The 25,300-nt window shown below is 41.5% G+C and overlaps 1 protein-coding gene across 2 annotated transcripts in view; it reads left to right on the top strand.

The window, feature by feature from the left end:
* Window positions 1-25,300, top strand: part of PTPN3 (protein tyrosine phosphatase non-receptor type 3) — a 275,368-nt gene that overhangs the window by 150,084 nt on the left and 99,984 nt on the right. For both annotated transcript variants that reach the window (XM_026654150.2, XM_026654149.2), the window contains exons 12-14: window positions 8,531-8,703; window positions 22,700-22,834; window positions 23,888-24,064. In XM_026654150.2, the coding sequence (XP_026509935.1) occupies window positions 8,531-8,703; window positions 22,700-22,834; window positions 23,888-24,064 (485 nt within the window). The remainder of the gene's footprint in view (window positions 1-8,530; window positions 8,704-22,699; window positions 22,835-23,887; window positions 24,065-25,300) is intronic.

The following is a 25,300-nucleotide window of genomic DNA, read 5'->3' as shown; positions in this document are numbered from 1 at the left end:
GATAAGTGAGTTCTTACCAGACAGAAAACTATCAAACTAAATTTCCTTTTACATCTTCTAGGCTTTTTCCTTTCTCTGGAGGTGATAGATCAGATCACCTTCCTAACAGCCCCAGATTGCCTTATTTCAGTATGACTAAGGGTATGTCTACACTACGGGATTAATCCGAATTTAGATAATTCGAATTTGGGAAACAGGTTGTATAAATTCGATTGTGCGCGGCCACACTAAGCACATTAATTCGGTTTTTAACCACATTAATTCGGTGGTGTGCGGCCACACTACCCCATTAATTTAACCACATTAATTCGGTGGTGTGCGGCCACACTAACCCTAATTCGAATTAACAAAATCGATTTTGGCGCTACTCCGCTCGTCGAGGTGGAGTACAGAAATCGATTTTAAGTGCCCTTTAATTCGAATTAACTGGCTCTGTAGTGTGGACGGGTGAAGGGTTAATTCGGATTAACGCTGCTAAATCCGAATTAAAGTCGTAGTGTAGACCAGGCCTAAACAGGGCCTCAGACTGTCACAGTGAGAGAAGGCCCTTACACAGATTCTTTCTTTTATACCTCTATAACTAGCTAAATAATAAACATATACCTAAATTCTTCAAGTATAGGGCTTTACAGACAGGCTTGAATATCTATAGCCTAACAATACCCAGAAGTACCTTCTTCATTTCAGTGGTTTTGGAGGTGTGGGGGATTGGGGGGACTGCAGAGGGGATCTTCTTCCATTCACCCACATTCAGCTGCCTTAAACTTTCCATCAGATTACCAGAGTCTTGCTGCCCTTTTCTCAGATACTCCACCTGCTGGCCAGCTGCCTGCAGAATCTGCTCTAATGGTTAGTCTACCCAACAGCTCAGAGGGGTAATTTCCAGCTTGGGTAGACATACACACACTAGCTGTGCTCAAGCTAGTGTGCTAAAAATAGCAGTGTGGCTGTGGTGGCACAAGTGGTGGCTTGGGCTAGTCATCTAAATACAGTCTCTTCTGACTGCCTGGGTACATACTCAGGCGGCTAGTCCTATCCACCACTTGTCTGTCTTGCCAGAGCCACACTGCTATTTTTAGCATGCTAGCCCCAGCATATATGTCTACCAAGCTGGGAGTGTACCCTACGTGCAGATGAGCCACTCTATAGCTGAGTGTCTCTAGAGGGGGGCATGGAGGGAGGAGACAGCACTGCAGGACACACAATGTTGGGCACTGCTGCCTTCCATTCTCCCAGATACCTTCTTTTCTCCATGGGACTCAAAGATGAAAAATGTTAGGGGATGCATTATGGGGAAAAAACGGCAACTGAAAGATCTGGGGATAAAGCGGATAATGAGTGCCTTCCGTAGTTCAGTAATTATACAATAGTGTCTAAATTGGCAAAATTGGATGGTATACATGGAGATAGTTAAAATAATTGAAGTCAGAATACATTGCTCACTACAAGATTTCTTTATAAGATATTTTTCTTGTAAACCAGTGGTAGTATGCGCTCATATTGTGACAAAAAAACAATACTGCAGTTGATAATAGATTCTAATTAGTATATTTTGATCTGTTTCCTCTAAGTCAATGGAGAAACTAGTCAATCTTTTTTTTTTTTTGGAGGGAAGGGGGGAGGGCAGGTGGGAAGCTAATTAGTTAGACTATAACATGATAACATATAGATACCCGTACTTAGTAATGTGTAGTCTGAATACTTTTGAAGATATTTGCATGTGTGGATTCTGTTTTAGTAAAAAATAAACAAGCATTTTTTTAACTAAGGCTGTAAATTTTCCCATGTCATTATGATTATAGTTAAATTTGGGAGTGTCCTCCACCTGCTCCCAAAATATTAAAGGAGACAGATATGGACATCATCTTGTAATTTCTGTAATCTTAATCCTGATCAAATATAAAGTGAAATGACAGCTGTTATCCTGGAAAAGTTGTCTCAGGCTCATTATTAAGTGAAAAATCTTCAGGGGCTCTCAAACACCCTTCTCTTTGGGGAAACAAATAGGGGAAAAAACTGGTGATTTAATGTAGCATTCTGTCTGACTTTGGGCTGTTTAGAAAGGGGGATGACTGTAGTGTTTAAAAAAAAAAAAAAAAAAAAAAAAAAAAAAGATAAGGTTGAATAATGCACTCATGTGTGGCTGAGCGACCCCAGGTAGGTCGCTGCAGAATGGCAGAACAGCAGGTCGTACAAGGAAGGAAACTTTCTCATGCCTGGGGAGGTGGTGTTCTCCTTATTTTTAAATTGGATGGTGGTGGTGGTGGTGAACTTGTACAGAGTGTCAGAGGCTATGGGGAGGCATTCTGTGCTTGTAAGGCCTCTAATAAAGAAATGTGGATATGGTGGGCCTCTGCATATCAAGTGGGACACATAAGTGTGGTTGGCACACCACTTCAGGGGATGCACAGGGCTCCCAAATGTAGCAGCTTTATTTTTGGGAGAAGGAGAGGGGAGAGTCAAAGCCTACCAAAGATGGATGTCCAATAATTTACAAACTATTTCTACTAATTAATTCTACAATTGCTACTAATATATTAATTATTTGCAAATATTTATCAATGGTTTATGCAAATAAATTTCAACTTGTGGTTGGTTGCCAACTGTTCACTTATTCACTCTGAATAATTTGTGGTGAGTGATAGGTCACTGAAGTCACAAAGTATTATTTCTGTTCCCTGATTGGATGACTGAAATTCCAAATAATGAACAGCGGATTCTCTGTTAACTTATGAATATTCTTGTCTGCGTATGAATACTAGCATACATATGAATAGCAGGAATTCCCAAAACAGTCATGTGAACAAAATCCCCTTTATGTTAATGTTTACAAACAGCGAATAATAAAATAAATGAATGTGGTCAAACTGAGCAACCAGTTGGCACTTGAACAAATGCATTTTTTAGTATTTAATCAGCTCTAGAAGTAGATATAACTTTAAACATATTTGTTCACTACATAAAGAGTTCTTTACTACTGTCAAAAAAGTTAGTTTACACATTCATGAGAGCTACATCAACTTTGAAAAGGGCAGTGTTCTCAAAGTTCATTCTGTCGAGAAGCTGTTTATCTTGTTGAAAAATGACAGTCTGAAAGCTGTGATTTATAACTATCCACATCTCTTAAGTCATCATTTCCTTGTGTTTCATAACAATACACAATGATCATAGTAATGCAAATGGCATCACACTTAAAGAACCACAAGACCTTAAGGAAAATAGGACCAGCTGTGTAACCTTTGTCTTCCTTTGTTTATATGACAAAGCAAACCAGGTGCACTGTTAAGTCTCCTCTCCAGATGTATCCATCGTTGTCAAATATATATGTAGGTCACAAGTGAAGAGGGATATAAAGCAGCCAATTCTGCATCCCAGTGATATGGATTGCTCTCCTGCTAATCTGTCTCTTAATGAGAGGGTATGCTTACCTTGAAAACCTTACCCTGTTTTTCCAATGCAGATGGGACAATTAGGCTGCCATTGGCCTTCTCCAGAATTTCAGGCGGCTCAGGTGGGCTTTGAGGGGAGGTGGCTGAGTATATTTTAGTCTTCGGATTTATCAACCCTCCACTTCAGAGTTCAGAAGCAAAGGGTTAAATAAGACTGAGAGGAAAGACAGGAGATTGGGAAGAGGAGGAAAGACCAAGATGGATGGGGAAAGCACCGCAAGGAGTAGATTCCACAAACCACCTAAGGCTTAATGAGTAAGGTTTCTTTATGGATCATGATGTTGCTACATCATCTCAGGCTTTTGTGTGCCATTGCAATATTTAGATGGATGGTATTTCTTGAAAATCTGGAGAAGGTGCTCAAAGGCCATGAACAGGTGCTCATTTAAGACATTTTTATGCACTTCAAGCCTGTTGATTCATGACTCATCTTAATCCCGAGTCGTCCTCCTTTTTCCTTTTCAATACTTTTTCTCTTCTTACTCTTTGTGTGTGACTTCCCATGCCAGCTGTTCTGGAGAAACAGCTACTCATCAATTCTTTCCTCCTCACTCTTTGCTGATCAGCTGTTCAGCAGGGAATATCTAACACTGCTGATTCTATTGAAGAACTGATCAGAGGATGGGGAAGGAATTGATTAATCATATAGTGACCATGGGCGGCGAGTCCTATGGGCCCGTGGTGCCTGGGCACCAGGAATGTTTGGGGCCAGGTCTCTCCCTCGGGCCCGCCTTCCGCCCCTCCCCCCCGCCATTTAAAACAGCCCGGGGCTCCCACTCACCACTGGTAGTGCAGCGGAGCTGAGCGGCTTCCTCCCTGCTTGCTCCACGTGGCTGCTGGCCCCTCCCTGCAGCCCCTGGGCGGCGGGGTGGGTCTGTGTCCCGCCCCAAGTGCCCCTGCAGCCAATGAGAAGCTGTGGGGGCAGTGCCTGGGGGTAGCAGCACATGGAGACTCCCGGCCTGCCGTGCCTAGGAGCTCCAGGTAAGCGCTGCACCCCCCCCCCCGAGCCTGCACTCCCCCTTCGGCCCCCAAACTCCCTCCCAGAGCCTGCACCTCCTCCCTCTGCACCACCTCCCATCCCCTAGCTCCCTCCAAGAGCCTGCACCCAAACTCAGTCCCAGCGCCTGTACCCCCACCCCTTGCCCAAGCCCAGAGCCTGCACCCAGCACCCAAATTCCATCCCAGAGCCTGCACCCCAGACCCCCTCCCCCACCCAAACTCCTTCCCAGAACCCAACCTCTCACCCATCCTGCACCTCAATCCCCTGTCCCAGCCCATGGCCTGCACCCCAGATCACCTCTCCCCACCCAAACTCCCTCCCAGAGCCTTAGGCAGGTGGGGGTGGAGTTTGGGGGGGGGGCAGGTTCTGGGCACTACCAAAATTTCTACAAACCTGCCACCCCTGATAGTAACTGATGCTACTAAAGCCCAACTATGACATTTGGGTTTAGTGGAAGGTGTAAGATGTAAGGCTGGGAGTAGAAGCCATGCTTGCTTACTAGTAAAAATTTTAAATGCTTCAAAAAAGTGAAAAGTTTTTATCAAACTTGTTTGTTGCTTACTGAACACTAGCCAAGGTAGCTATATTTTTATATACATTAAAATTTCACTTATTTGCTATTTTGTAAACAACACATCTGCAAATCTTCTCTAATTGTTAGAGGCATCACTTGATTAATCAGATTACTGACTGCTGGGTGTGTGTAGGTTTTGGAATTACAGGGTACTCCCCATTAACTCCTGGGAGCCCGCAGTTACTTTCATTGCCCCAGCACTCAGTCCACAAACCTTTCTAATTGACACTACGGTCCTCACAAATTGTGAACTATTGAAATCCAAGGGTGCTAGAGTCTGATCTTGCAAAGGGATCATAAACATAGACCCCTACATCCACTGTAGTTCCTTTGACTTAGTAAGATTCTGCATGGGTTTAATGGTCAGTGACTGTGGATCCCTTTGAAGGATTATGCTGTTGGTGAGCAAACAGGGTCGGCTCCAGGCACCAGGCTGGCAAGCAGGTGCTTGGGGCGGCCGCTCTGGAGAGGGGCGGCACGTCCAGCTATTCGGCGGTAATTTGGCGGACGGTCTCTCACTCCAGCTCGGAGCAAAGGACCTCCCGCCGAATTGCCGCCGCAGATCGCGATCGCGGCTTTTTTGGGGGGGGTGGGGGGCTGCTTGGGGCGGCCAAAACCCTGGAGCCGGCCCTGTGAGCAAAAAGTCTTTTTTTCCATTAAACATTTTTTTCATTCATTAATAATTTTTAAAAAATTGACTGGATCATCCTCAAGCCTTCTAAAATGAGATAAGAGCAAGCATCTGAATTTTTTCAGCACACAAAGGGAGCTTTTCAAAGTGATCAGTGACTGCAACTGGGGACTACAAATGTTTTCTCTTGTCCAGCAAAAATTAAAGTAGGAAATACTAGGTAAATTTCATCCCTTGCCTTTAAACCATGCATTTTTAGCATAAAGTTAAACTGAAATGTTCAAGTTAACAAATTCTTATGGCTAAAAATTAGTATTACAGCTGGACAAAATTGTTTGCAACTTTTCCCTGCATTGGTCTTCTTTTGAACAAGTATGTCAATTTAATCATTTTTAACCAATATTGCAGGTGAGCCATCAGCAGGGTGCTAAGAAATGCCAGTTGCTATTAAATCTTTTTTTACTATATACTTTTTATACATAGCAAAAAATTCCCTCCAAACCTTCACAACACTTATGTTTAAAAGTGTAAGCACTCTAATAGAAATATCCATGATCACCAAATACTGTTTTAGTTCCAGTATGATTGACCAACGTTTAAAAACAAGTACATTATTCTTTTCTTGTATAAACAGATCCATATTAAATGTTTTAAAATATATCTGAGGAAAGATGCATGTTAGATTGACTGTGAAACAGATTACCATTTAAAATGTCCACATACAGAGTGCCAAATCCTGCTCACCTGTTTCATGGAGATGTCCTAATAGGTTTGCATAAGTATGGTTTGTTATGAGTAAAGTGATCAGATGTAATCAGAGTGATTAAAGTATGTGGTATTTAACAAGTAGTAGTTGTGAAATATTGGCTCTCTGTATGTGTTTTAGCTGGTAGGTGATGTTTTAATAATTAGGGTCTACCCCAGTTATGAACTCAATTGTTCGAAAGTGGGTGAAAGGTGCCAATAAAATGTCAGAATAATTTATAATAAAAAATGCTGATAGAAGAAGGTACAAAAGGGAAATAAAAAGATTAGATTAGTCCAAACAAAAGTGTCTACTGATACCGCCCAAGGACTGTGTAAAGATTGTGACTGTAAACAAAAGATAGAATTGGAAATTAATGGACCAAAACTGGTGTGTGGGAAATTAGGCCTAATTTGTGGACAAAATAATGGCGCTATGAGCTTTTCCAGCCATCACCCCTTTAGGGGGTCCTTAAAAGAGACTTTGGGGGAAATTATGACACTAGGTGGGATGGGTGAACTGGGAGAGTGAGCTTTACCATCATGAATTCCACCCCGACCATCTGCTGGGACCGAGGGATCCACCATGAAACTGTTGGTCCTTTATTGTCCTGATTGCAAAAGGCATTGTAACCAGACTGGGTCAAAGAGAGGGAACTGAAGACATCCTCTACCAGCCTTGGCTGAGTCCTAACAGCACCTGGAATGTGAGATTTGAGTTCCTGCTGTCACTCACCGTTGTGTGTCCTTTTCCTTCCCCCGCCTCTTTTCTCTCTCTCTCTCTCTTTTGCCTTGCATTTAATAAGAGTCTGGCTTAGCCAGCCAAGACTGCATCTTTTGCAGAACTGCTGAGAACCTGTGATCAGAGAGGCGGCTAAAAGCAACATGTTAAACAGCCTGAAGCTGGCATAAGATTGCTAGGTTTCAAAGTGGCTGATAAGACTGTGTGTTGTGCCTGTGTTTCTCTGGAAGCAAGGTTGCAAGTAAGAGGCAGCACCAGAGAAAACTGCATTTTCTATCTTTGGTATTCTTTTTTATCCCTTTCTCTGTGAGTTGGTCTTATTTTGCCTTCGGAAAAGCAGCATCAAGCTTAAACAACAACAGCATCTCCAGCCCATCTCAATTATTTCTCTTTTCCCCAAAAAGGACAGTTATTGCCATCTTTAATACCATCTAGTCTAAAAGGCTATTAAATGGGGGGTGGGGGTTTCCTTATAAAATCTTTCTACACCTAAAGGGAAAGGGAACAAGAGAATTGTTAAAACGAAAACCTTGTTTAATACTTTATATTTTAAGGGCTTTAATTGTTTTTTTCCTTTTTTTTGGTATCTTTAAAAAAAATCTAAAAGATTTTTTAGTGGTGGATTGTTGCCATGGAACTAAGCAGACCAAGGTCTCTGTACACAAAACCTTGAAACTTGTTAACTGTTTAGTTTTGTGCAATGACAGGGTTATGTTAGCACCTCTGACTCTCTGGACCTATTTATTTCATTGAAGTCAACGCAACAGTGATATGATGGTGATAGCCTTGTTTACAATGGTCAGTACAATGGTCAGTGCTGTAAACTTCTGTAGTGTGCTTTTGGGGAGGTCTCTATATCTTAAGTAGTTCCATCACAAGTAATTTAAGAACTGTTTTGAGTCTGATTTGGGTTATTTCTAAACAGATCTTCTGTTAGAATGTACTCCACATTGAATTTTTGTTTTTCCCTAAACAACGTAGGCATATAAAACTCAAGTAAAAGATTTTTTTTCTTTAGTTTTGGAAGGATCATTGTATGAAGATCTGATATCTTAACTGACATCTGAGCAGTCCGATAACTTAAGCAGATTCCACAGTTTTGTCAATGATATTTAAATTCGTAAAGTGTGGTCAGAAAAGTGATTGTAACATGTCTTTGACATTTCAGATTGGTTTTTCATCAATGAGTGTTTTACCACTTGAAAATAGTTTATGGAGCCATCAATTTTATTTTTTTCTGTTGATTCTTTGCACTTACTGATGACTTATCAGTTTAAAATTACTTTTAGTTGTAAATTGCCTGTTAGCTTTACTTGATTTTTAAATCTTTCTCTTAATATTGTCAATCTGCATATTCTATACTGATACATAATGTGTTTTATTATTACAGAATGAATCCAGAGAACATATAGTTGCCTTCAACATGCTAAATTACAGAGCATGCAAAAATCTATGGAAATCTTGTGTAGAGCATCACACGTTTTTTCAGACAAAGTCGTCACTACCTCATGAAAGAAAGATATTGTCCCATTATTGGACCTTTGGTTCTAGAAACCCAACAAAGTGAGTACAGTGCCTAAAGACGTGACTTTCTATTTAATTTAAAAAATCATTTTCAAGTCTTGTACACACTTTCTACACAAAGTTGAAAGCTCAGGACTGTAGTTCATGAGTTGAATCCTGTTTCCAGTGCTATCATATATTTCGTATGTAAGTCACTGAACCGCACTGTGTGTGTTTCCCCAACTGTAAAATAAAGAGAAACTTAATTCCTCACAGGACAGTTCTTGAAGTTTTGTTGTTTGCAGAGCATTTTGAGATCTCCAGGTAGAAGCAGGCATAGAATTGTAGCATGGTATCCTTATTATGGAACCTCATTTTATAGAAATATTTCATGACATTAAATTAAAAAGAAAAAAAAAAGTTCTTTGTTTGGATTTAAACCTGGTTCACCAGTATGGTTTAAAACCCACATAGTTCAACCTTGTACAAAGGTATAAGAGAACCAGAAAGTAAAAGTGACATGAAACTAATGACAAAATATTTTTGCGAAGCGGACTTGTCTGTTTTCCTTTTCTAAGTTGAGAGAAATAAGCAGTTTTAAAGATGAAAAATTTACATTTACTTTTAATAATCTCAGGTTACGTTAATAACAGAGGTAAGGAACCTTTTTTGCAATATTGTTATTTTTAACATTCATAAGAAAAAAGAGTAGACAGAAAAATACACTAACGAATCCTGCATAATTCAAAATTGGTTTGAGTTTAAAACTGAAATCTGTATCATGCTCTACATTAAATGGATAGTATTTTCAAAAATCTATTTTCAATTAATCTTTTATAATACATTAGGATTTACTCTAATACTTGGATGCTATTACCAAAGGAGTTAGTGTTTTCAAATTATTAGGAAATAAGTATAGCTGGAAGAGTTTTTTGTTCAAAAAAAGCAATGCAATGCAGAACATATTGAAGCATTTGGAACTTTGGTAGGTCAGGAGCTCCTGCAAAACAAGCTCTTCTAAATTCGGTATAACTATGGAAAGATGGGAAGTTTCAACTCTCTGTAGTAAGTGAGCAGCAGGACCTGCTGGCTGCTAATTTTCTGAAGAAATGAATGAAAGTCTATTTTTCCAGTCTTCTGGAATCTCTCCTGTCTCCCATAATTTTCCAAAGATAATAGCTAGAGGCTCAGATACCTCCTCTATTAGCTCCTTGAGTATTCTAGGATGCATTTCATCAGGCCCTGGTGACTTGCAGGCATCTAACTTTTCTAAGTGATTTTTAACTTGCTCTTTTTTTTATTTTATCTGCTAAACCTACCCCCTTCCCATTAGCATTCACGTTAGGCATTTCTTCAGACTTCTCGGTGAAGACAGAAACAAAGAAGTCATTAAGCATCTCTGCCATTTCCAAGTTTCCTGATACTGTTTCTCCCTCCTCACTGAGCAGTGGGCCTACCCTGTCCTTGGTCTTCCTCTTGCTTCTAATGTATTGATAAAGTCTTCTTGTTTCCCTTTATTCCTGTAGCTAGTTTGAGCTCATTTTGTGCCTTTGCCTTTCTAATCTTGCCCCTGCATTCCTGTGTTGTTTGCCTATATTCATCCTTTGTCATTTGTCCTAGTTTCCATTTTTTATATGACTCCTTTTTATTTTTTAGATCATGCAAGATCTCGTGGTTAAGCCAAGGTGGTCTTTTGCCACATTTTCTATCTTTCATACCCAGTGGAATAGCTTGCTTTTGGGCCCTTAATAGTGCCCCTTTGAAAAACTGCCAACTCTCCTCAGTTGTTTTTCCCCTCAGTCTTGATTCCCATGGGACCTTACCTATCAGCTCTCTGAGCTTACCAAAATCCACCTTCCTGAAATCCATTGTCTCTATTTTGCTGTACTCCCTTCTACCCTTCCTTAGAATTGTGAACTCTATGTTCTTCTTCGAGAGATGTCCCTGTGGGTGCTCCACTCCAGGTGTTGGTGCGTCCCTGCGCCTTTGCTCGGAGATTTTTTGCAGCAGTACTCGTAGCGGCCACGCATGCGCAGAGGCTGCCCCCCGCTGTGAGTCTAGGTTAATAGTACGCATGCGTGGCCGGTCTCCTCAGTTCCTTCTCTACCGTCCCCGGCCTGAGACGGAGCTCAGCAGACTCGTTAGGAAATCCCTCACTCTTGCTACAATTACCCTTCTAGTAGTTAGTTTGTTGTCAGTTCTTTGTTAGTGTAGTTAATTACCTCTTTTATCTGTTACCAAAAAAAAAAAAAAAAGTTTTTTTTGTCAGCCGCAGCCGCTTCGGCCATGCCTGGCTCCACAGGCTTCAAGCACTGTTCTACATGTAAGGAGGCTATCCCGCTATCAGATGGCCACTCAAAGTGTATAAAATGTTTGGGGGAAGCCCACATTCCCCAAAAATGTGCCCACTGCAGTAAACTCAGTTCCAGGGCACGGAAGGACAGGGAGCGTAGACTTTTGCAAGAGGAGCAGTTTAAGTCTATCGGGTCAGTTTCAGACCCAGGCACTGAATCCGGCTCCGCTGCCCGCCACAGCCCCCCCCCCGCCTCAAAAAAACTGAAAAAATCTACAAAGAAAGGACAGCCTTCTTCACCAAAGAAGGTTATGAGGCACAAGATTTCTTCGGGCAGATCAACGGTCTCCCTGCCTGTGTTTCCTCGCCTCAGCAACTTTGATGAGCCGGGCTCCTCAGGAACCGTGCGAAAGCCGCCTGAGGCTGCGGCGCGAGGCTCCGGTGCCGAGGCTCCAGGCTTTCAGTTGCCTGCCTCTCTTATGGCACCCTGATCCCCTGCAGGCTGATGTTGCCCGCCCGGCACCGACCGCGGCACCGACAACCGCAGAGCAGACTGACAGGGAGATCACAAGCAAAACCCCTGCTCAGAGGAATGTTCCCGCACGGCAACCTCCCCCTGCACAGCTTTCACCTCACGCAGGAGCCTCACCATTTCGATTTACTCAGACAGCAGATCTTTTGGTATCACCTATCCTGCAGTTTCCCCTGATGAATGCCTGTTTTTCTCCAATGCCTGAGTCAGGATCTGAACAGTCTTCCTCCAGTGAGGAGGAAACTGATCCACAGGAAGTTTTTTCTCCATATCAAGACTCCCACTCCCAGACCCCAGTCAATAGAGGTTATAAGAAAACTACCTCATCTTATTCTCAGGATCCTGCCCCCTGGGGGGTGAACCCCTGGATGGCACCACCTATGCCCTACCCACCACCATGGCAATATTGGACACCATGGGCATCGTACCCTCGAGAATACGTGCGCTACGGCAATTCGACCACTGGTCTAGCGCCACCACCTGACGAATCTGCCAGTGACACAAGACACCTGGCAGCACAGTCACACTTCCAGGATCAACCTAGCCCTGCTCCTATTCCAGCAGAGCCGGAGGTAATACCTGAAGAAGCCTTACTTCCCCTTCCTCCAATACCGTTGGATGACTACGCAAAATTCCAAGACCTCTTTAAAAGAGTTGACAGTGACTTGAGAATTAACTTGGAGGAAGTCACTGAACAACAGCATGAGCTAACGGACATCCTACAGCCCTCTTCTTCCTCTAGGGTGGCATTACCAATCAACGTAGCCCTTTTAGAACCCGCTAAGTCCATCTGGCAGACTCCAGCTACAAGCCTACCTACCTGTAAACAAGCGGACAGGAAGTTCTTTATCCCTTCAAAGGGTTCTGAATTCCTTTTTACCCACCCGGCGCCAAACTCATTGGTAGTAGACGCGACGAACCAAAGGGCCAAACAACAGTATTCCCGTTCCACCCCAGCCAACAAAGACAGTAAACGCTTGGACCTCTTTGGTCGTAAAGTATACGCATCCTCGACCCTACAATTTCGTATAGCTAATTATACTGCAGTCCTTGCAAAATATGATCACAAAAACTATAATAAATTCATGGATTTTATTGACGACATTCCAGAACAGAAGAAACAACAATTCACAGCTCTGGTTTCCGAGGGACAAATCATATCACGTACCGCTCTTCAAGCGGCCCTCGATGTAGCCAACACTGCAGCGAGATCGACCGCCACAGCAGTGGTCATGCGACGGGGTTAATGGCTCTCCTCCTCTTTCTTTCCTCGAGAAGTTCAGACCACCATTGAAGATCTTCCCTTTGACGGTGACAAACTTTTTGCTTCTACCACGAACGACGTGCTTCATTCAATGAAGGACTCAAGGGCAACCCTCCGGTCTTTAGGTCTCCAGACACCTATGACCAGAAGACGGCAATATAGATACCAACCGTACCAACGTCCACGCTATCCCGCATTTACACAACACTCCCATAGACCACAGGAGCAACAACAACAACAACGTCAAAGACCAAGATTCCAGCGTCGTCGTCCCAATTCTGCAGGGGCGCCTCAACCCCCTCCAACTAATAGGCAGATTTGAAGCCTTGGTCAAGGGTTTACAAAACAGCGTTCCTACTTCAGCCAAAACACCTATCTTTGGACACCGCCTAAGACCATTCTCCCACCAATGGAAGAACATTACCTCCGACAAGTGGGTCATAGAGGTAGTTACAATTGGATACGCCATCCCCTTCCTCTCCTTGCCTCCCACCCACCCACCCTCCCCGTCCCTCTTCAGGGACCCCTCTCACGAGCAGCCACTCCTCCAAGAAGTGCAACATCTCCTTCATCTGGGAGCAGTGGAAATTGTGCCAGAACGACACAAAGGGAAGGGTTTTTACTCCCATTATTTTTTAACAGAAAAGAAAAATGGGGGATGGCGACCAATCCTCGACCTCAGGTGGCTCAACAAATTTGTCAAAAAGCAAAAGTTCAAGATGGTTACCCTCACCACCATAATCCCAGCGCTGGAGCAGGGCGATTGGTTTTCTGCCCTCGACCTACAAGACGCCTATTTTCATGTGACTATACACCTGGCCCACAGACGATTCCTACATTTTACTCTTGGCTCAACCCATTTTCAATACAGAGTTCTCCCCTTCGGACTGTCCACGGCTCCCCGTGTTTTTCCAAGATCCTAGCCGTAGTTACTGCCTACCTCAGAAAACAAGGGGTCGTAATATTTCCTTACCTAGACGATTGCCTCCTTTAAGCTTCAACGTTCGACGAAGCTCTCCGATCCACGCGGCTTACCGTCAATTGTTTCCTATCTCTAGGCCTGCAAATAAACAAAAACAAATCCACACCCCACCCAGCATCTGGAGTTCATAGGAGCATACCTCGACTCCCGGACGGGATTGGCATCTCTCCCAACCGACCGCTTCAACTCCATAAGCCAACTGGCCACAAAAATTCGCAACAGTCCCCAGGTGACTGTCCGAGACTGCCTACAAATAGTAGGTCACATGGCCTCGTGCACTTTTGTCGTCCAGAATGCACGCCTCTACATGAGGCGCTTCCAAGGGTGGTTGGCCACGGTTTACAGACCCAATATGCACTCTCTAAACAAGACTCTCTCCATACCTGTCCAAGTCAAAGATTCTCTACACTGGTGGACAGTTCACTCCAACCTCTGCTCTGAGTCCCCTTTCTTCAGCAGGCTCCATCCCTCATACTGACCACCGATGCATCTCTGACAGGCTGGGGTGCACACATGTCTCACCACACAGTACAGGGGCTATGGTCTTCAACCGAGACCTCCCTGCACATAAATGTCCTAGAACTTCGAGCTATTTGCAATGCGTGCCGTCACTTCCTGCCACTAATCAAGAATCATCACGTACGCATAATGCCAGACAACATTGCATGCATGTTTTATGTAAACAAGCAGGGAGGAGCTCGATCCCGTTCGCTGTGCACAGAGGCTATGAAGCTCTGGAACTGGTACATTGCGAACAACATCCGGGTATCGGCTGCCTATCTTCCCAGAGTAATGAACACCACAGCGGACGAACTAAGCAGACGCTTCCCATGGGACCACGAGTGGGAGATAGACGAGAAAACCATTCACAACGTATTCAGCACTTGGGGTTACCCAACTATAGACCTTTTTGCAACTACAAAAAACAAGAAATGCCCCAATTTTTGCTCCAGAGCAGGACTGGGCAAACATTCCCTGGGAGACGCATTCATGATCCCATGGCACCGAAACTTACTCTATGCGTTTCCCCCGATACCGGTTCTCAACAGGGTCCTGATAAAAATACGAACAGACCGGGCCAAGGTGATCCTAATTGCCCCGTCGTGGCCCAGACAACCGTGGTTTCCGTTCCTCACCAGAATGTCGATTCAACCACCAATCTCCTTGCTTCTCATCCCGAACCTCCTATCACAACAACACGGCCGCTTTCTCCACCCCAACCTGTCCAGGCTTCACCTCAAAGCCTGGTTCCTACATGGTTTTCCCAAAGCGAACTAGATTGCTCTGAACAAGTTCAAAGGGTGCTCCTACATAGCAGAACACAATCTACTCGCACCACCTATCTACGAAAGTGGGAACGATTCACACATTGGTGTTCAGCTAAACAACTTTGTCCCACGTTGGTATCTCTTTCGCTCATACTTGACTATCTATTGGACCTTAAGCAATCCGGCCTTTCTTACAGCTCCATCAGGGTCCATTTAGCTGCTATTACAACTTTTCACGACAAAATTGATGACACTTCTGTCTTTGCTCATCCTATCACCAAGCGTTTCCTCAAGGGACTCCAAACCCTATACCCAGACATTAAACCACCTACCACCCCGTGGGACCTTCATCTAGTACTATCTTGCCTAACTCAACAACCATTTGAACCCCTAGCCACGTGCTCCCTTTTACACCTTTCGATGAAAACAGCATTTTTAGTGGCAATTACCTCTGCCAGACGGGCAGGAGAAATAGCAGCTCTTATGGCAGACCCACCATATACGCTATTTTTCAAAGACAATGTTACCCTCAGATTACACCCCAAATTTCTTCCAAAGGTGCACTCATCATTCCACATTAATGAGCCGATACACCTACCAACCTTTTTTCCGAAACCACATGCGAACTCGTTCGAAGCCTCAATGCATACACTAGATGTACGCAGGGTCTTGTCCTTCTATTTGGATAGAACCAAACCTTTTAGAAATTCTTCTAGACTCTTTGTCTCCATCGCGGAGCGCTCCAAAGGTACGCCTATTTCTACCCAGAGACTTTCAAACTGGATTTCTCAGTGCATCCGGTTGTGCTATCAGATGAAGAAAGTTACACCTCCAGACGGCATCAGAACACACTCCACTAGATCTCTGGCTGCCTCTGTAGCATTCTTACGCAAAGTTCCCCTGGCTGATATCTGTAAAGCAGCCACCTGGTCCTCTGAGCACACATTTGTTAAACACTATGCCCTTACTCAAGGCCCTCTATCTGATATACGTTTGGGCAGGGCTGTACTATCTACGGCGTTCCTATCAGATCCGAAGTCCCTACCTCCTTAAGACACACGGCTTTTAAGTCACCTGGAGTGGAGCACCCACAGGGACATCTCTCGAAGAAGAAGAGGAAGTTACTCACCCTGTGCAGGTAACTGACATTCTTCGAGATGAGTGTCCCTGTGGGTGCTCCACTACCCACCCTCCTCCCCTCTACTTCGGAGTTGGGGTGGCCTCCATTGTAGAGAAGGAACTGAGGAGACCGGCCACGCATGCGTACTATTAACCTAGTTTATAAAAATCTCCGAGCAAAGGCGCAGGGATGCACCAACACCTGGAGTGGAGCACCCACAGGGACACTCATCTCGAAGAATGTCAGTTACTGCATAGGGTGAGTAACCTCCTCATTTCATGATCACTTTCACCCAAGCTGCCTTCCACTTTCAAATTCTCAACACGTTCCTCCCTATTTGTAAAATCAAATCTAGAACAGCTTCCCCCCAGTAGCTTTTTCAACCTTCTGAAATAAAAAATTGTCTGCAATGCAGTCCAAGAACTTATTGGATAGTCTGTCCCCCGCTGTGTTATTTTCCCAACATATATCTGGATAGTTGAAGTTCCCCATCACCACCAAATCTTGGGCTTTGGATGATTTTGTTAGTTGTTTAAAAAAAGCCTCATCCACCTCTTCCACCTGGTTAGGTGGCCTGTAGTAGACTCCTAGCATGAAATCACCCTTGTTTTTTACCCCTTTTAGCCTAACCCAGAGACTCTCAACACTTCCATCTCCTATGTCCATCTCTACCTCAGTCCAAGTGTGTACATTTTTAATATATAAGGCAACACCACCTCCCTTTTCCCCCTGTCTATCATTCCTGAGCAAGCTGTACCCATCCACACCAACATTCCAATCGTGTATTATCCCACCAAGTTTCGGTGATGCCAACAATGTCATAGTTGTACTTATTTATTAGCACTTCCAGTTCTTCTTGCTTATTACCCATACTTCTCGCATTTGTATATAGGCATCTAAGATACAGATTTGATCTTGCCTCCCAGTTTTGCCCCAACCCTCCTTTCTCTCTGCCATTATAGCCCAGGCTCCCTCCTATTTCCGACCCATCTCCCAGGTCTCCATGTTCTCCACTTACCTGTGGGCTTTGCTCACCTGTCCCTTTCCTCACCTTTCATATGGTATGGTAAATCATACCATATGAAAGAGTTGTGTTCCGAGGTTCTTATTTGCAGGTACAGTTTAAGCATCAGTATCTGAAAATGTACTGTTTGTCTGTCTTTCTAATGGGATTAATAATGCCTCCATGGCACTTCTAGAACATAAGTATTAAGGCTACAGATTGAGCTTCTCGAGAATTTATTTGATGAAGGGACAAATCCTTCTTCCTTACGCAATAGGAGTCTTGTAATGAAAAGCATAAAAGGATGATGCACTGTAGAGATACACTGGTATAAATATAATCTTCACCCTTTCTAAATTGCTACTATAAATACTGATAGTTATATCATGTAAATCTGTGCAGTTTATTTAGTACTTACAGGGAGGGTAGCTCTTCCCCCCCCCGCTCACCCAGTGGAAAACTATGTAATTTGATAGCCAGTAGAATAAAAACATCACAAATTAGGCTGTCTGGGATTGTATTCGTAGAAGATACTCAAACAAAAATATAAATTTATTTCAAAGTAATTGCTATTGCACATTTTTAGCTTATCTACTTAAGGAGGGATTTTTGTAGACAGTTTAAAAAACAGTTTAAAACAAAAATAAAACCAAATCTTTCAAATCTTCCTAGTTTTCACAGTTATACCTGCTATGAGAAAAGAAGCATATGATCTAGTTGCTGTACATATTGCATCTAATTGCAAAAACCTTTTCTTAAGAATTTTTTATTTTAGGATAAAAGACCTTCTTTAAAAAAAAAATTGATATACCCATCTTCTCCTGCAATTGCTATAGAGGTGTAAAGGCAAGTAAACTTAGAGGAAAATCCAAGGATTGAGGGTACTCAGAGAACCTTTAGTCTCTTTTGGAGAACTCATGATCAAAGTCAATTTAGGAGAAAAAATTGAAAAATCTAGAAAACATTTTCTCAGCATTGGTTATAAAGTGTTTTAAATCTGAGATATTTGTCAATTATTAGATACTAGGGCTGTCAATTCATCACAGTTAACTCACGTGATTAAAAAAATGAATCGTGATTAAAAAATTAATTGTGATTACTCACAGTTTTAAACGCACTATTAAACAGTAGAATACAAATTGAAATTTATTAACTATTTTTGGATGTTTTTCTACATTTTCAAATATATTGATTTAAATTACAACACAGAATACAAATTGTACAGTGATCACTTTATATTATTTTTATTACAGATATTTGCACTGTAAAAATGATAAAAGAAATAGTATTTTTCAGTTCACCTCATACAAGTACCAAAATGCAATCTCTTTATCATGAAAGTGCAACTTACAAATGTAGATTTTTTTTGTTACATTAACTGCACTCAAAAACAAAACAACGTAAAACTTTAGAGCCTACAAGTCCAATCAGTCCTACTTCTTGTTCAGCCAGTCACTCAGACAAATAATTAGATAAAATGCAAAGAAGGTACTAATGTGAGGTTTCTAAAGATAGCTACAGCACTTGACCCAAGGTTTAAAAATCTGAAGTGCCTTCCAAAATCTGAGAGGGATGAGATGTGGAGCATACTTTCAGAAGTCTTAAAAGAGCAACACTCTGATGCGGAAACTACAGAACCCTAACCCCTGCTACTGGCTTCTAACTCAGATGATGAAAGTGAACATGCGTCGATCCTCACTGCTTTGGATTGTTACCAAGCAGAACCTGTCATCAGCATGGATGCATGCATGTCCTCTGGAATGGTGGTTGAAGATGAAGAGGCATATGAATCTTCAACACATCTGGCACGTAAATATCTTGTAATGCTGGCTACAACAGTGCCATGCAAATGTCTGTTCTCACTTTCAGGTGACATTGTGAACAAGAAGTGGGCAGCATTATCTTGTGCAAATGTAAACAAACTTATTTGTCTGAGTGACTGGCTGAACAAGAAGTAGGACTGATTGGAGATGTAGGTTCTAAAGCTGGGGTAGGCAACCTATGGCACGCATGCCGAAGGCGGCACGCGAGCTGATTTTCAGTGGCACTCACACTGCCCGGGTCCTGGCCACGGGTTCAGGGGGCTCTGCATTTTAATTTAATTTTAAATGAAGCTTCTTAAACATTTTAAAAACCTTATTTACTTTCCATACAACAATAGTTTAGGTATATATTATAGACTTATAGAAAGAGACCTTCTAAAAATGCTAAAATATATTACTGGCATGGGAAACCTTAACTTAGAGTGAATAAATGAAGACTCGGCACACCACTTCGGAAAGGTTGCCAACCCCTGTTCTAAAGTTTTACATTGTTTTATTTTTGAATGCAGTTATTTTTTTGTACATAATTCTACATTAGTAAGTTCAACTTTAATGATAAAGAGATTACATTACAGTACTTGTATGAGGTGAAAGGAGCAATGGTCTCAAGTTGCATTGGGGGAGGGCTAGGTTGGATATTAGGAAGAACTATTTCACTAGGAGTGTGGTGAAGCACTGGAATGGGTTACGGAATCTCCATCCTTAGAGGTTTTAAACTCCGGCTTGACAAAGTCCTGGCTGGGGTGATTTAATTGGGGTTGGTCCTGCTTTGAGCAGGGGGTTGGACTAGATGACTTCCTGAGGTCTCTTCTAACCCTAATCTTCTATGATTCTGTAAATTGAAAAATACTATTTTTTATTTTTACAGCACAAATATTTGTAATAAAAAATAAATATAAAGTGAGCATTGTACACTTTGTATTCTGTGTTGTAATTGAAATCAGTATATTTGAAAATGTAGAAAACATCCAAAAATATTTAAATAAATGGTATTCTATTGTTGTGTAACAGTGTGATTAATCATGATTAATTTTTTTAATCGCTTGACAGCCCTGTTAGATACTGTACCAAACGCTTTTCACTAGGAAGTTTGAGGTGCCTTTCTTAAAAGTTGGAGGATTTTGACAGTCAACCCTCCCTCCATCTTTTTCCTGACACTGCATGTGTAAGTTTAAAATATTTTCCATTTCTCCTGGATGCTGTTGGTAATCTTGTGCTGTCTTGACGTAATGGGTTCTATACTTAAACAAAGCACACTCATTAAAAGCCTTACTATATATTTTAAGCAAGCTGCCTTCTCCTTTTCAAGAGTGGTAAACACTCCGTGGCTCCAGTTTCCATCAATACATTGAATATGAAAAAAAACCTAGAGATTTCTGCCATTTGTCTAAGTAATTAAAATTATTTTGTCAGCTTTAAAGGACTTTATTAAATTATCTTATTCCCGTTAAATGTAAGATTTGTTATTTTCTGCCCAAAGAATGAACTGTTGCCAATCACATGGCCTTTGTCTAAGATAATAGACTAGCTACTGGAACTCTTATCATTCTGGGAGTTGAGCCAGAACAATTACAGTACACATGGCTTCAGTTTCAGTAACAAGGTGAGCACATAAACTTTAAAAAATGGATAATAACCATGGGTTCTAAAGGAGATTAGCCCCATCCTAGCAAATGAGCATGGTTCTAAAACAAAAAACCCCCAAATAAACAAACACCCTCAATATCCCCCATTCCTCTATTTTCATACAGGTCTTCAAATCAAACAGGATGATGGAATATCTTAACAACTTGATAGAGATATTTTTTGAGATTCAGATTGGATGTTTTTTTCTAAAAGATCTGCTCTAGGAATTATTTTGGGGAAGTTCTATGGCCTGTGTTATACAGGAGGTCAGCTGAGATGCTCACAATGGTCCCTTCTGGCCTTGGAATCTATGAATATGAGACTAGGATACATTCAATTCCACTTCCATTTGTGCTTTTCAAGTCAACTTTGAAATGAAGTTTAAAACCATAGATGACACATCCTTTGATCAGAACTAAAAACACCCAATAGATAAACTTAAACTATTTAACTACCATGTGTCCTATAGAGCAAAACTCATGGAAAACTAAACATAATTGTTTTATTAGAATGAGGGAGAATTGTTTATATCCAACAATCCACTGCATACATAGATAGTATTGTGTGCTAGAAAACCATATGCTCCAGGCTTCGTAGCTTTGCAAAGGTATGAATCTTAACCCATACCATGCAAGTTCTGTCCAGTACAGAGCCAGAGGGTAGATTCTCAGCTGATATAAACGATCACAGCAGGAAAAGAGAGCTGCTTCCATACTTAAAATTATTTCCCTCTGTCCTTTTCTTCTGTATCACATATTGTCCCCAAAGAGGAAAAATAAAATGATGATTTTTTTGCAATATGACCTCCTGAATTTTACAGGAAAGAAATGGTAAAACAGTCAGAAAATAAAAAAGGAAGGAAAACACCTAAACAATGTATAGAGTTCAGGAAACATACTGCAGAAATCTAAGGATCTTACTGCGGGGATTTAGATCTAGTGTGATCTGGACAACTGCTGTAAAAGCAGTGCTATTCTGAGTGACCTGTAAAAGTTTTAAGGTAGAAGAGCTCATAAATCACAAAATCTATTAATCCATTCTATGTGTTGTTGGAATGCTGGGAATCACTGCTTTCTAATGATATAACATTTATCTGCTATGACCATTTATGAGAAAATGGACCTTATGGTTTCTGATCCTTCATTTGAGCACTACTTATTTTTGGAACAGTTCCAGATCCCAGACCTCACATCACTGTTACCTCCTCCACTCCACCTACAGTTTTCATGAGAAGTGTAGGACTTTCTCCATGACTCACTCTTAAATGCAGATCATCTTAGCAGTTGTTACCAAAGAAATTTTAAAATTAGCAACCTGTCTCCTGCTACTCTCTCTGCTTGCTGCTGTTGACTTAATAAGCAACCTCAGTGGAGCATGGCATTTCTTTCTGGAACTAGGATAAAAATAAAAAATTAGATATGTGGCTAACTATTAGCTAACATAACATTAAATAAAAAAGCACATAAACAAGACTGTCCTATAATTCACCATAATGCTCACTTCCCCCGCCCCCACCAAATTATTAGGTGTTAAAGCTGATTGTGCCATTATTGCTTTAATAAGCATATGAAAACTTACTCCTTCTAATAGTTACACTAATTGGTGTGTATAAGTTCCATAGAATAACATTTGAACAAACATATTTAAGAATGAGGCTCTTAATTATGTATATATGCATTGCCCTATTCTGCCAGTCTTTATACATACAGTTTCCAATCACCTAAATGAGAATTACATGTAAATAAGTGCTGCAGAACCAGATCCTAAATGAAGAAAAAATCTAAAGTTTTTGAGAGAGTTTAGGCAATGATGAAATAAAATAATGACAACATTAAAGTTATTTGTCAATAATTGCATCTATTAACTAGATTGGAATTCAGATTTCTAAAACAAAGGAAGAAATTTATTTCTATCAATCTAATATAATAAAAAAGAAAACAATTTGGATATGAATTAATGAACCAAGGATACCTTGCTGAAATGAAAATGATTGTTTTTCTTTTGGGAGTTTTGAAGCATTTCCTTTCAATTGTAGAAACTACAAAAGGCTTAATTGGTACTTGTGAAATTAATTTGCATAAATGTAACTGATTTTCGTATTCTGTGTAAAACAGTTATATAAAGGGTATTTTTATTTCCTTTCAGGTCTGTAAACAGCCACTACTGCAGAAAAGTCATAGGTGGGATGGTATGGAACCCAACTATGAGGAGATCTTTATCGGTTGAACATCTAGAGACCAAAAGCCTGCCTTCTCGGTCTCCTCCTGTTACCCCTACTTGGTAAATAAAGTTTCAGCCTTACAAAAAATAAAGGCAAATTGCTCAATTTCATTGTACATTTACAAAACAGGACATAGTATATATTTTAATATAGTCTGTATATATTTTTTAAAAAGTCTAAGTTATTTTAAAACAAGTAATCTACCAAGGAAGTTGATCATTATATCATATTTCAGGGAAAAATGAATCAGTTCATTTCTTTGTCAAAGCACATTCGTATTACAGGTTTCAGTTTATTTGCTGCACTTTGTACATTGTATGGTCACAAGATTTTCAGAAATATTTAATGATCATTAATATCATTCTGGAGTGTATTAACAGCAGTGTTGTATGTAAAATGCAGGAGGTAATCATCCTGCTCTGTTCTGCACTGGTGAGGCCTCAGATGGAGTACTGTGTCTAATTCTGGGTGCCACACTTTAGGAAAGATATGGACAGATTGAGAGAATCCAGAGGAGAGCAGCAGAAATGAAAAAAAAAATTAGAAAACCTTATGTTTGTGGAAAGGCTAAAAAACTGGGCATGTTTAGTTTTGAGAAAAGAAGACTGAAGGGGGGCCATGATAACAGTCTTCAAATATGTCAAGGGTTGATTATAAAAAGGAAAATAATCAATTGTTCTCCATGTCTTATGAAGGTAGAAGTAGTAGCAGTGGGCTTAATCTGCAGGAAGGGAGATTTAGGGTAGATATTATGAAAAACTTTCTAACTATTAGGATAGTTAAGCACTGGAATAGGCCTCCAAGGGAGGTCGTGAAATCCCCATTATTGGAGGTTCTGAAGAAGAGATTAGACAAACATCTGTCACGGATGGTCCAGCTTTACTTTGTCCAGTCTCAGCACGGGGTGCTAGACTTAATGACATCTCAAGGTCCCTTCCAGCCCTATACTTCTGTCATTTCAACCAATTTTTCTGTCACTGAACTAAAACTTACTCTGTCCTGTAATTTAGATCTCAGGGCATGTATTGCAATAGAATGGAATTAGTCACTTTTGAAAAAGCTTTACGAAGGATTCTGTCTCAACCAACTTGTGTTCATGTGTTTCCCATAAGGAGGAGTCCTAGACTACGTCATGAGATTCGTAAACCACGACACTCATCTGTAGACAACCTTACAAATGAGATTGCCTATATTACAGAAACAGAGGATGTTTTTTACACGTATAAGGGTTCTCCAACATCAAAGGACAGTGATTCAGAGTTCTCCCAGAACCGCAGTCCACGGAGGAGGTAAGGATCTCGCAAACAGCAAGTCAATTGTTTTGACTTCAGATCTTACATCATCATTAATAGAGTAACAATATTACACTGAATTAAACTAATTCTGTATCTAAGTCTCTCAGAATTAAATATTATGCAAAAAATGGGGACATCATAATATTTCATATACAAAGCGACAGGTATTTCAAAATATAGCTAAAATAAGAGTGTTCTCAGTAACTTGGAGAAGGTAATAAACTTACCAGCCATTGCCTGCCTTAGGCACTGGCCAGACAAAAGAGCTAGAAAAATACATTTTCTAACTTGAAATGCAGTTTCTTTTTCTGTGATGCTAAGGAAGATGGCTTCTGGTGAGCAGGATTACTCCTGATCATATGCACCATGTCACTTGGAGCATTGAGGCTTCCAATCTTAAATGCAGTATATTCTCAGTTTTAAAACACAAGGCAAGAATTTCTTTGCCAACAAAGTTTGAACCTAACCCGTGTCAGGTTCTGTGAGTGATTGTGGACCTCAAACCCGGGCCCATGGATTCCCCAGGCAGTGCTGAACCTGTGGCCACCACCCAGCAGCTCACCTGAACCAGAAGAGAAGGGGGCTTGTGAAGCTCTACCTCACAAAGGGCCTACCCACGAAGCTCCTGATTGGGGGAGATGTCCAGTCCCACCCATTGGCTGTGACACAGTACTTAAATCAGAAAGAGGCACAGGAAGTTGTCTGAGTAATTAAATGAATCTCTGACTGGCTGCTGCTATGGATCCTACCTAACTTGCCTGATTCCTGAGCCCTGCCTTTCTGTTCCTGCCCACCTAATCCCAGACCACTGTCTGTTCCTGACACTTGCTTTCCTGCCTCACCCCCGACCCCTGCTTCTACACTGTACTCTGATGCTGATTCCAGATTCAATCCCTAGCTTGGCTTCTGGGACTGGCTCTGGCTCTTGGCTTGACTCTTGACTCTGGTTCTAGTTCCTGACTCTAACTATTAGGTTTGACCGCCCATGCCCCAGTCTCTACAGGTTCACAGATAAAATTTAGACTGGAACCAAACTGGACATGCAGTGCTTTTGCTGTTCTTAGTGCCCTGTTTCCCACAGTTTTCAAAACTGAGCCCCATTCAGGAAAATAGCAGAGTCCTGTGGCACCTTATAGACTAACTGACATATTGGAGCATGAGCTTTCGTGGGTGAATACCCACTTCGTCGGATGCATCCGACGAAGTGGGTATTCACCCACGAAAGCTCAT

The sequence above is a fragment of the Terrapene carolina genome, unplaced genomic scaffold (assembly GCF_002925995.2).
Source record: "Terrapene carolina triunguis isolate 2854851 unplaced genomic scaffold, T_m_triunguis-2.0 Scaffold183, whole genome shotgun sequence".
Taxonomy (NCBI): Eukaryota; Metazoa; Chordata; order Testudines; family Emydidae; genus Terrapene; species Terrapene triunguis.
The sequence above is the reverse complement of the archived record's forward strand: the minus strand, read 5'-3'. Positions and strand labels throughout refer to the sequence as shown.